Genomic DNA, 11,601 nt, shown 5'->3' on the forward strand with positions numbered 1-11,601 from the left:
ATGTGTTATTCCTACATAAATAACATCCACAGCTGGTGTGGTGGTGACCCCTGCAATCCTAGTACTTGAGAAGCTGAGAAAAGAGGATCTGCAATTTAGTGAGGTCCTCAGCAACTCACTGAGACCTTATGTTAAAATAAAAAGTAATAATAATAATAATGATGCTGATGATGCGATAGAAGTGTAGTTCAAGATCGAATGCCCCTGGTTTCAATCCCCAGTTCATAAAGCAAAACAAAATCGTATCTACACTGAAGATTCCCACAGATAACACTTGTGTGTGTGTGTGGTGCTGGTGATTGAACCCAGGGACATCTACCTCTAGCTATACCCTCAGCCCAATTTTTGGTTCTTTATTTGGAAACAGGGTCTAAGTTGCGGAGGGCCTCACTAGGTAGTTAAGTCCGCCTGTGAATCTGGATCCTCCTGTCTCAGACTCTTAAGTACTGGGATTATGAGCATGCGCCACCATGGCCATCTCCAATTCTTATTTCTGAGTTATAAATGTTTCATAAAAGCACCCATTCACATGTTACACATTGCCACTGGCTGCTTTTCATTATGGCTTACATATTTTGTGTTTCTGTGGTACTAGGGGTGGAAGCCAGGGGCACACTGATACTAGGCACCTGCTCTACCCCTGAGCGACAACCCCAGCACTTTGTCTTTTTTTTTCCGATACTAGAAAAGGTATTCAGGGACATTCTACCTCCAAACTAAGCCCTCAGCCGGATTTTCTATTATTTATTTTGAAACAAGTTCTCACCAAGCTGCAGAAGGCCTAAGTAGCTGAGGCTGGCCACAAACCTGCAATCCTCCTGTCTCAGCCTCCCAAGTACTGGGATTGCAGGGGCCACCACTACACTCGGTGTGGATGTTATTTATGTAGGGATAGCATGTTATGCCCCTGCAACATTCCTTTTTTAACAAAATACATAAACAGTATAACAAAATATTATTTATTTTTTTGGTGATACTGGAGGCAGAACCCAGGGGCATTTTTACCTCCAGGATCCACTCCTAGACATATTTAAACTTTATTTGGAAACAGGGTCTCACTGAGTTGCTGAGAGCCTCACTAAGTAGCTGAGGCTGGCTTCGAACCTGTGCAATCCTCCTGTCTCAGCCTCCCAAGTGCTGGGGTTACAAGTGTGTGCCAGCACAACCAGCTTAACAAAATACTCTTAATTGTAGAGCATTGATAGATGAACTTTTCTATTTGTTGAAAGCTTTTAAAACTTGGCACAAACTCTCATGTGCTAATGCACACTTGTTATCTCAGTACTTGGGAGGCTGAGACAGGAGGATCGCAGGTTTTAAGAGAGCCTTGGCAATTTAGTGAGGCTCTCAGCAACTTAGCAAGACCCTGAGTAAAAAATAAAAACTTCTGAATAAAAAATAAAATAGGTCTGAGAGGGTATTCGAGGTAGAATGCCCCCGGGTTCCATCCCAAACAACACAAACATAAATAAATAATAAGCTGGGTGTGATGGTGCACACCCATAATCCCAGTACTTGGGAAGCTGAGATGAGGATTGTAGGTTTGAGGCCAGCCTCAGCGACTTAGTGAGACCCTGTTTCAGAATAAAAAATAAAATAGTGCTGGGGATATAGTTCAGGTGTAGAATGTCCCTGGGTTCACTGCCCAGTACCACAAAAGTAAATAAATAAACAAATAAAAGGGCTGGATATTCAGTTCATCCCGAGAAGGATCCTCCTTACTAGGCTCTCGAGAAGCTGGATTCACAGGTGTGGACCACTTCTCTCAGCTCTGACACAGGGTTGATAGAGAAACCAGCCCAGCGGCCTTAGCCACACGGTGTCTATGTTGTTCCAGGGGCTGGTACACACTAGTCCCGCCCACATCAGCCTGTTCCCTGGTTTCTAGAGTGTTTCTTTTCTGGTCATAAATAGCAGAGTCCGCAAGACAGAGAGTAGGAGATGATTCAGTGTCCTTCCTTCCACGTTGGCAGTTCCTGCGTGGTCCTGTGTTCCTGGTGAAATTTCAGACTCACTATACTTCTGAGACGGAGCATGAAAATGATCTACAAAATGGACATTTCTAGGAGACTTTATTCGTGGATGAATTTACATGGTCATTCTCAGTAGTCCACTAAGGGAGTGAGCGGCCTGCTCCATTAGTCGTGCAGTCGTCCTGAGTGATGATGGAGATTTCATAGGTGTTGTTTTGCATAGGGATTTCTGTTTTCTCTTTGCTTAATGGGATGTGCAGTCAGGGGCACTCTGCCACTGAGCCACATCCCCAGCTCTATTTTATTTTTTATTTTGAAACAGGGTCTCATTAAGTCGATGAGGGCCCAAGTTGCTGAGACTGGTCGTGATGCTGTGGTCCTTCAGTCTCAGCCTTCTAAGTACTGGGATTACCAGTGTGGCCCAACATCCTGGCTTATTATTCTTTTATAAATTATAAGATTGGGTCTCATTAACTTGCCAAGGCTGACCTTAAACTTGTGATCCTCCTGTCTCAGTGTCCTGAGTAGCTGGGATTGTAGGCATGTGCCTCTCTGCCTACCGGGATAAGGACTGTTTTTACTATGTAAATGTTTTCTAGGTCAGAACAGAAGAGGTGTAAATGGGGACCAGGGATGGAGGTGTGAGCGGAGCTCACCATTCATCCACCTTTTTATCCTGGACAAACTGTCCGTGAGGCCCCTCAGCATCCGGGGGCAAAAGGGCCAAGTACACAGGGGTCTCTGCTCCTTCCTCTGGGCTCTTGGTGGCCGAGGGCCCCGCCATGTCGGTCCTCACCCACCCGGGACAGCAGGCGTTCAGGAGGATCCTGTCCCCTCCCCTCTGCTGGCTCAGGCTCCTGGCCTGGATCCTGGACAGAACGGTGACGCCGATCTTGGTCACGCCATAGGCAGAGTTGGGCCAGCCTTCCTGCTGGTGCACCCCGTTCTTGGTGTCCTCCACGAACTTGTTCATGAGCCCCACCAGCTCCTCCTCGGTGATGGTCTCGCTTCGAAACTTCTGCTGCAGTTCTGGGCTGCAGCGTTTTAGGTTCCTCTGACTCAATGAACTTGACACGTTCACCACTCTGCCTAAAATATATCAGAAGTCATTAGTTAGAGGAGTGTACCCGAGAATGGTGAATAACAAATTTGCTGAGATTGTATAGCCAATAAATTCCAGTTGAGAGACAGCTCCCAGCATGAGTTCTAAGAGAAAGACACAAGGACGGCAGGATAGTTATGTAAGTAACTCCTTTCCTGCCTGCTAGTTTTGGCTGAGCAGAGGAGTCAATGACATTGGAAAGAGCTGCCATGTGAGTTGCTAGAACAAAGCCTTAGAAAAACCTTCCGGAAACACAGAACAGAAAGAGGAAAGAGGTTAAGAGAAAGCTGTACATGCAAGTATCAACTCTGAGCCACACTCGTCCCCACTGTGCCAGTGCTGCTTTCCTCCTGGTGTGTGTTATGAGCGACGGCTCGCCCACTACTCACATTACCTGGGCTATTAGAGCAGTTAATTTACAATGACAGGAGAACTGGGAGAGCTGGCTGTGGGGAACGTGGGGCATGTTGACGGGGAGGTGAAACGAGCTTGGCGGTCAGCAGGATCAGACCACAGACATCTCTATGTACTCCATTAAACAACTGGATTTTCTCTTGATGGATTTTTGGGACTGGCAACCCTATGCAGAACCCTGGGGAAGAGGGTGGCTTTGCCATTGTGGAGTGACAGCTGAGGGCTTGTTGGAGGTGGGATGAGGGCTCAGGAGGCACGCAGCAGGTACAATCTTAGGCTGAGGGGTGTGGTTATGAGGGCACTGGGCATGGTGACGCCCCAGGATGCTGGTGCGTAGCCAGGATGATTTAGGGGAGAAGAATGAATTCCTCTGGAAATGTGCTTTTGACTGGGGGTATCAGGAGGAGATGGAGAGGCAGGAAGAGGAATGTGTGTGGGGAACTCTAGGAGTGTTTAGGTAGGTGACAGCGTTAGTGGGAATGGTTCTACTGAATTGACTGACATTAGTGAAGGTTTCTTCAGCCTGAATAAGTACAATCAGAGGGCAGAGAGGGGGCAGAGGATGGAATCCTCAGAGCTTCCAATGTGGAGTGGGCACAGAAGAAAGAACTACCATGAGAACTTTGAAGCAAGACTTGAATGAAAGTGCCACAGGACAGGGAGCACATGGGGCTGGACCAGGGCAGAGGAGGCAGCTGGGCTGAGCCAGGCAGGTGGAGGCCCAGCAGGGAGGCCTGTGCAGCGGTGCAGGAGAGGACACAGGCCCAGGCAGCGGGGCGCCCAGCCACACTCACCTTGGGGTCTTATGAGCGGGAGCAGCTCCCTGCAGACGTTTAGGGTACCAAAGAAGTTTGTTTTCATTGTTACTTCCGCTTGAATGTGAAAGGGCGTGGGGTCAGCATCTTTTAAGGGAAGAAGGGAAGGAGTGAAGCAGTAGCCACAGTATAGACATTCTCAGATATAAAACTGGCTTTTAAGTAACGTCCGCATCTATTTACAGCACTGGGTACCACGGTCAGTGTCCTGGCTTGTATGTTTTCTACTTTTGTGACGTCCCAGCATTGTGGGAGTCTGAGCATAGGCAGGATCTTGATGTAGCACTTAAAAAAAAATCTGCAATTAATGTTTAATTTATTATTATTATTATTATTATTATTATTATTATTATTATTATTTTGGTAGTACTGGGGTTCCTGGAAGCCCTTCTACCTCCGGGCTACACTCCCAGACCTATTTTTACGTTTTTTTTTCTTTGGAAACAGGGTCTCCTAAGCCAGCATGCGCGGCTGGCTTCGAACCTGCGCGATCCTCCTGTCTCTGCCTCCCAAGCGCGGGGATTACAAGCGTGCGCCGACACGCCCGGCCCAATTAATGTTTAATTTAAAACCTGCTAAAAGTTCACCCAATTTTTGTAATGCTTGTGTGAAAACCTGGAAAAGATCTCCATGAGTCTGAGGCAGGCAAACCCAGTGTGAATTTGGCCCAAACCTTCGCAGTCCCGGGGGTGTCGCTCTCCTGCAGCCCCCAGCCCCTGCTGCTCCTCCCCGGGGAGGCCATTCAGGACCCTGCAGGCCAGAGGCTGTCTCCCCAGCGCTGTCCGCCCTGACCTGGCTCTGGGCGGCCACCTCCCCTCCTCTCAGGGGCCGGCCTCTTACTCTTGAAGGCGATGCCCGCGTTGTTGACCAGCACGTCCAGCCCGCCATACTCCCGGCGCAGGAAATCGCGCAGCGCGCGGATGCTCCGCAGGTCGTCGATGTCCAGCGGGTGGAAGCGCGGGCTCAGGCCCTCGGCCTGCAGCTGCTGCACGGCCGCCCGGCCCCGCGCCTCGTCCCGCGCGGTCAGCACCACGTCCCCGGAGAACTGCAGGCACAGGGCGCGCGCGATGGCCAAGCCGATGCCCTTGTTGGCGCCGGTGACCAGCGCCACTCTGCTGCAGGACGCCATGGCCGGCGGGCAGCGAAGCAGCTCGCACCGGAAACACAGGCTGGGCGGGGTCTCCTGCCTTGCCAAGTGAGCATGCGCAGGCACAAGCCCCGCCCCTGCCCCTTCCCACCTGCTCTGGAGCCGGCCTGGGGATGAACTTTGGGGTTTGAGAGACCTAAGGGCTGCAGCATTGAGATTGAACTGTCTGAGTTCTGTGCCAGCTCTCGGCCACACGTTTAATTTTTATATTTATTTTTTATTCATTATTTACTGGTGCATTATGATTACTCATAATTGCTTGATACCCTGTTTTTTTTGTTTTTTGTTTTTTGTTTTTTTGTTTTTTGTAGTATGGGGGATCTGCTGCTGAGCTACATCCCCAGCCCTGTTTTATTTTGAAACAAAGTCTCGCTATATTATTGAGTCCAGCTGCGAATCTGCGATCCTCTGGTCTCATGTTTCTTAAATATTGGGATTACAGGCGTGCACCAGCACTCCTTGTTCGTTGTTACATGAACTCTGAGTACATAATTTGGTCAATTTCATTTTCCAGTACACCTCCGTTCCCTCTCCTGCTTCCTTCCCTGGTCATTGCCTTCACTGCCTACTACTTACAACAATGGAATAGGTAACTTCCTTTCTACTAGTCTCTCTTTTCTCTTTTTTTCCCTTTTCTTTTTTGGTACTGGGGATGGAACCCAGGGACATTTTACCTCTGAGCTACAACTCCAGCCCTATTTTTTTATTCTTTATTTTGAAACAGAGTCTCACTGAGTTACAGAGGGCCTCACTAGGTAGCTGAGGCTGTCCGCGAACCGCGATCCTCCTGTCTCAGCCTCCCGAGTGCTGGGATTACAAGCGTGTGCCCCCACGATGGGCTCCTCGCGTTCTTTTTTATGTCCAGGTTCCACATCTGAAGCATAAGAGCTTGACTTTCTGAGCCTGGCTTGTTTTACTCAACACAGCGCTCTCCGGTCCCATCCGTTTTACTCTACATGACACCATTCCATTCTTTTTTTTTTCCATCATTCATTCACACATTTCAGTCTTTGCAAAGAAAGCTTGTCTTTAGTGGTGTGTGTTTAACGTGTGGTTTACCTGTTATCACATGACTTGGGGGTGTGAGAGCAGTTTACTGTGAAAGAAATAGAATATTTTGTTATACACTGAGGATGGAGGCTGTTGTTGGGTTTTAAAATGCACAGTGCGGTAGGCAGGTCAGATTATGGACTTCCCTAGGAACCAGGCTCAGGGCTTAAACTTTCTCCTGGAGGATTTTCTTGGGGGTGGAGTAGCAGTCAGAACCTTGCCAAGGGGTCAGTCCAAGGCTGGGGTGCTGGCTGCTTCCCATGGAGCAGCAGAAGCCGCTGGGATTTCCTGTGCGACTATATAGGTACTTCCTGCAGCCCCGGTTCTCTACGTTTAATTCATAGTTCCACAGCTATCACATTTGTCCTTGAAGAAATGGGACCTTTGTAAAGATTATTTTTTTCTGGTATTTAAAAAAATATCACTGCAATTAAAGTCTTTGGGATTAGTTGTAGGAGGAGTTGGAAGCCAATGGCCGGGCATCAAATTCCTGTTGATTTGACCCCTAAGTATCTGAAAGCAAAGCTCCTGGCTTCTCCTTGCCAAATTTCCCAGGAATGGTGGGAAACCGTAACTATACCATCAGAGTCACCTCTCTGGGCACAATGAAGACCATCATGAACCTGGATCCGAAGACTGCAGTGTACAGGTGGTGGGGCTGCCTCAGCCCTTTTCACACTCAACAAGTCAGAGTGCACCTGCTATTTCCACTGTAAAACAAAATAATTAAAGCGTGCTTGGGAAATTCATAAATTGGATTTGTGGTGGGAAACAAATTGCCCCCGCTGCTTACTACTTACAACAGTGGAATAGCGGACATCAGCATCACGTTTGACTTCGGGCCTACCCATGGCTAGCTATGAACTCTGCGTGGCCATTTAAACCAAAGTTTAAATACATCACAATTAATGCAATGTAAAAATTCAGGTTTTAGTCACATGAGCGACACAGGCAGTGCTCGATAAACCAGGCGTCAGTGGGCTCTGTCCTGGGCAGTGCGGACAGAGGGCACCTGTACTGTTACAGCAGCCTGCCCTGCACAGAGCTGCTCTCCATAGATTCTGGTCTTTGCAATGCCTTTGCAAGTCACCTTTCCATCTTTCATCCTAAAAGGGAAGTCTTTATTCCAACTCTTGCTTTTCTTGGTAGGAGATGCCTGGGACTGAGGCAAGTATCTTGAGGCCATGAGGCAACAGACATAAAGGTGTCCTGAAGAGCCAGCCTCCTCAAGGATGGTAATGTGGAAAGGCAGAAAGAGGGTCGAGGTTTGGTGACATCACTTAATCTTAGATCTGTTAAAATTCAGTAATTAGATAGGAGGACCTCAAACACAGGAACAATTAAAAAAAACAAAAAGATAGGTACTGCAAATAAAAAGACTGTATAAAAGGGCATTGCACTAAGGAAGCTCTGACACCCTGGGTTCTAGGTAAGTAAGTAAAGCAAATAACTCAGATTGAAAAGAAAATGAGGAGTAGGGTAGACCATGTGCCCAGGAGAGAGTGCCAGGACTGTCCTTACACTCACATCTGTTAAAGAAAATGAAACTGACAGGTGACCAACTGGGCATTAGTTCTGTTTCCTTGAACTTCTGGTGGAAATAGTTCAAATAAGGCAATTTTTGTTCAAAAATAATTTCATTACTTTGCTGTCATGTTTATCCTCGGAGAGCCTTCCCCGGTGTACTTTCTGGGTAGAGATCAGAAGGACTCTGGTTTGAAATGTTCCCATTCATGAATCTCTGCTTAATTAACTCTTAAAAGTTTAATGTATTGAAGTTTAAAAAATACTTTTATTGGTGCTTTGGTACAAATAGCACAGCGATACATTTGTACAAGCTCAAATCATATGGTGTAGTCTCTACCCTCTGAAACCCACCCTGCTCCCTCCTCCCCCCATGTGTGGGTGAGAAGTATTTATTTATTTATTTTTGGTGGTACTGGGGATTAAATCCAGAGGTATTCTACCTCTGAGCATCACCCCAACCCTATTTTATTTATTTATTTATTTATTTATTTATTTATTTATTTATTTATGTTGCGTGTCTGGGGATGGAACCCAGGGGCATTGGACCTCTGAACTACACTTCCTACCCTTTTTTGTATTCTTTATTTTGAAACAGGGTCTCACTAAGTTGCAGAGGGCCTCACTATGTAGTTGAGGCTGTCTGTGAATCGCAATCCTCCGGTCTCAGTCTCCTGAATGCTGAGATTACAAGCGTGTGCCATCATGCCCAGCTTGCTCTATTATTTTATTTTGAAACAGGCTCTCACTAAGTTGCTGAGGACCTCATTAAGTTGCTGACGCTTGCCCCAAAACTGTCATCCTCCTGTCTCTCAGCCTCCTAAATACTGGAATTACAGGCATATGCCAGCAGCTGCAAAAGTGTATTACTTAACAGTTTAAAATCTGGAAACACCTAATTCCATTGCACACATTTCTTTTTCATTTTTGGTACCCGAGTTTGAATCCAAGGGCATTCTGCCTCTGAGTTACACCCCCTGCTGCTGCTGCTTCTGTTTCTGCTTCTCCTCCTCCCCTCCTTCTTCTTTTTTTGGTACCAGAGCTTGAACCCTAGGGCATTCTACCTCTGAGTTACATCCCCTGCCCCTGCCTCCTCCTTCTCCTCCTCCTCTTTCTTTTTTGGTGGTACTGGGATGGAACCCAGGGGCATTCTGCCTCCGAGCTACACCCCCAGTCCCATTTTTTATTCTTTATTTTGAAACGGCCTCACTGAGTTGCAAAGGGCCTCACTAAGTAGCTAAGGCTGTCCGTCCACAAACCATGATCCTCCTGTCTCAGCCTCCCGAATGCTGGGATCATAAGCGTGCACCACCACGCCTGGCTATTTCTTATTTTGAAACAGAATCTCACTAGGTTTCTGAGACTCTTGCTAAATTGCTAAGGCTGTCCTCAAACCTGGACTTACAACATGCCTCACCACACCAGGTGATCAGCCACACACATACTTTTTTTTTTTTTAAACTTTAGAATAGTTTGATTTACTCTAACGTGTAGTACAGAGTTCCCATAGGCCATTTATTTCGTTTCTCTTTCCCCTACTATGATGTATGTGTCACAAGAAGCCAACACTGAAACAGCTGTAATAACTAAGCCCCGTGCCTCCTTGGATTTTACTAGTTTCTTCGAATACTGTTTTCTATTCCAGGATCTCCTCCAGGACTCCATAATAAGTTTAGCTGTTTCTAGTTTCCTCTGGTGTATAATCACTTGTCAGAGTTTTCCCTTCATGACAGAAGGAAGTAAAACAAGTTTCACCGTGGTGCTTGGATGTTTTGGGGCTGGTCTGATTTTTCTTTCTTGGAGGAACAGGGGTTATGGCTTTTGGCGAAGGCTACTGCAGGAACATGCTCTCAACAGGACTTTTCCCTGATGATGTCAACCTCGACCACCTGGTCACGGTGGTATTTGCCAGGTTTCTCTGCCGCAAAGTTAGTTCCCACCGAGCTCCCCCATCACATACGGAACCTTTTTGAATCAAGTCACCAAATGTAGCCTGTAACCAAGGCGGGCGGGACAGAATTGAACTCCTCCCCCTGCTGGAACCTGATGGACAAGGGGAAATGAATGGGGGGGGGGGCAGAGAGGAGACGAGGTCCAGGCAGGCGGAGGGAGGGTAGGGTGGAGATGTGACCGGAGGGGACCGGCCCCTGGGTTGGGCAGGTGTGGCTGGCAGAGCCCGCGGTGTTTTGTCAGAGCACATGCCTGGGGAAGATCCGCAGGTAGACTCATCACAGGTGGATTCATAAAAACACAAACTGTCTGCCCGCGGGACACTGGGCTTTTTTTTACTCCGGCTCAAAGTTGAGGTTAAGGATGGATATATCTGTTGGATATATTTCATCCCTAACGGAGATGAGAGCAGGACGCGTTCATGAAAACTGCGCATGCGCCTGGCAGGTACGGGCGAGGAAACGGCGCAGGCGCGATAAATGCAGGGAAACGGCAAACGGCGCATGCGCTTGGCGGAATTAGTTCAAGAAAACTGCGCATGCGCCTGGTGGAAAGATTCTGAGGAAACTGCGCATGCGTCCGGGTTTGGGGACGTAGGCGGTCCCGGAAGGAAGGGGCGGGGTCTGCCGGGTGACCGAGGTCACGGGTTGTCCAGGACTCCAGGCTGCTGTGTCCTCGACCAGCCGCCCTGTTCTCGCTCTCTCTGCGGCTGCGCCCCGCGTCGGAAACCTGCGTTCCTGTGGCATGTGTTGAGTCCCCATCCGTCCGTCCGGCCCGCTGCCGCCGCCATCTTGGCGGCCGTGGCCACGTCCAGGTGCGCCGAAGGACTTCCGGGTCGGGGCCTTCCGTTGCCCGGGTAACGGGAGGAGGCGTGTTGGAGGGCTCTGGAGTTCTGAGTTCTGTGTAAAAAGCGGGCTCAGCCTGGCGTGGTGGCGCATGCTTGTAATCCCAGCATTCGGGGAGCAGAGACTGGAGGGTCATGGTTCGGGGACAGTCTCCGCTACTTAGCGAGGGCCTCCGCAACTTAGAGACCCTGTTTCGAAATAAAGAACAAAAAATAGGGCAGAGGGTGTAGCTTGGAGGCCGGATGCCCCTGGGTTCTATCCCCAGACCCGCAAAACAAACAAACAAAAATAAAAAAAGAAAAGAAGTGGGCTCGATGGCCGACCCCCACCAGGCTTGGCGGTACCTTGGGCACCACCGTGACCTCTCGTGGATTGGGAGGCATCCAGTTAGCGAATGTTGCCCAGGCGCTGGTTGATGCGCCGGAGCCGCAGGCCGGGCTCAGACGCCCCGGCCGGAGCCTCGGGGGCGGAGGGAGCCGGGCGGGGACAGCAGGTGGCGTCCGCGGGGCGCAGCGGGGACCCGCCGGGCGTCACCTGCCCTGCTGGCCGTCTCCGGCGCTGGCGGGAAGCTCGGCGAGTCTGGAGCGGGCACCGGGCATAGAGCACCGGGAGCGTGGAGCCGCGGTCCAGTCGCCACCTTTTGATGGCTCCCACAGGGAACCTTCCAGCGTGGAGTGTTAGCACCGCCCCGAGTCTAGTTCTTGTCTGGTTATTTGTGTCCAGCTAAGTTTTTAGGATTAAAGATTTTAGGATGTAGATCTGAATACCAGACATATCGTTA

General features: G+C 49.0%; 1 protein-coding gene across 1 annotated transcript; it reads right to left on the reverse strand.

Annotated features, from left to right (window-relative positions):
- Nucleotides 1–2,625: 2,625 nt before the first annotated feature.
- LOC308263306 (carbonyl reductase [NADPH] 1) lies at nucleotides 2,626–5,433 on the reverse strand (the record flags this gene model as incomplete). The annotated part of the gene is made up of 3 exons (XM_080696260.1): nucleotides 2,626–3,058; nucleotides 4,280–4,391; nucleotides 5,145–5,433. 3 exons carry the CDS (start codon nucleotides 5,431–5,433, stop codon nucleotides 2,626–2,628), a joined length of 834 nt encoding a protein of 277 aa, XP_080552386.1.
- Nucleotides 5,434–11,601: the final 6,168 nt, after the last annotated feature.

Source organism: Muscardinus avellanarius (genome assembly GCF_963383645.1).
Source record: "Muscardinus avellanarius genome assembly, chromosome: 5".
NCBI lineage: Eukaryota > Metazoa > Chordata > Mammalia > Rodentia > Gliridae > Muscardinus > Muscardinus avellanarius.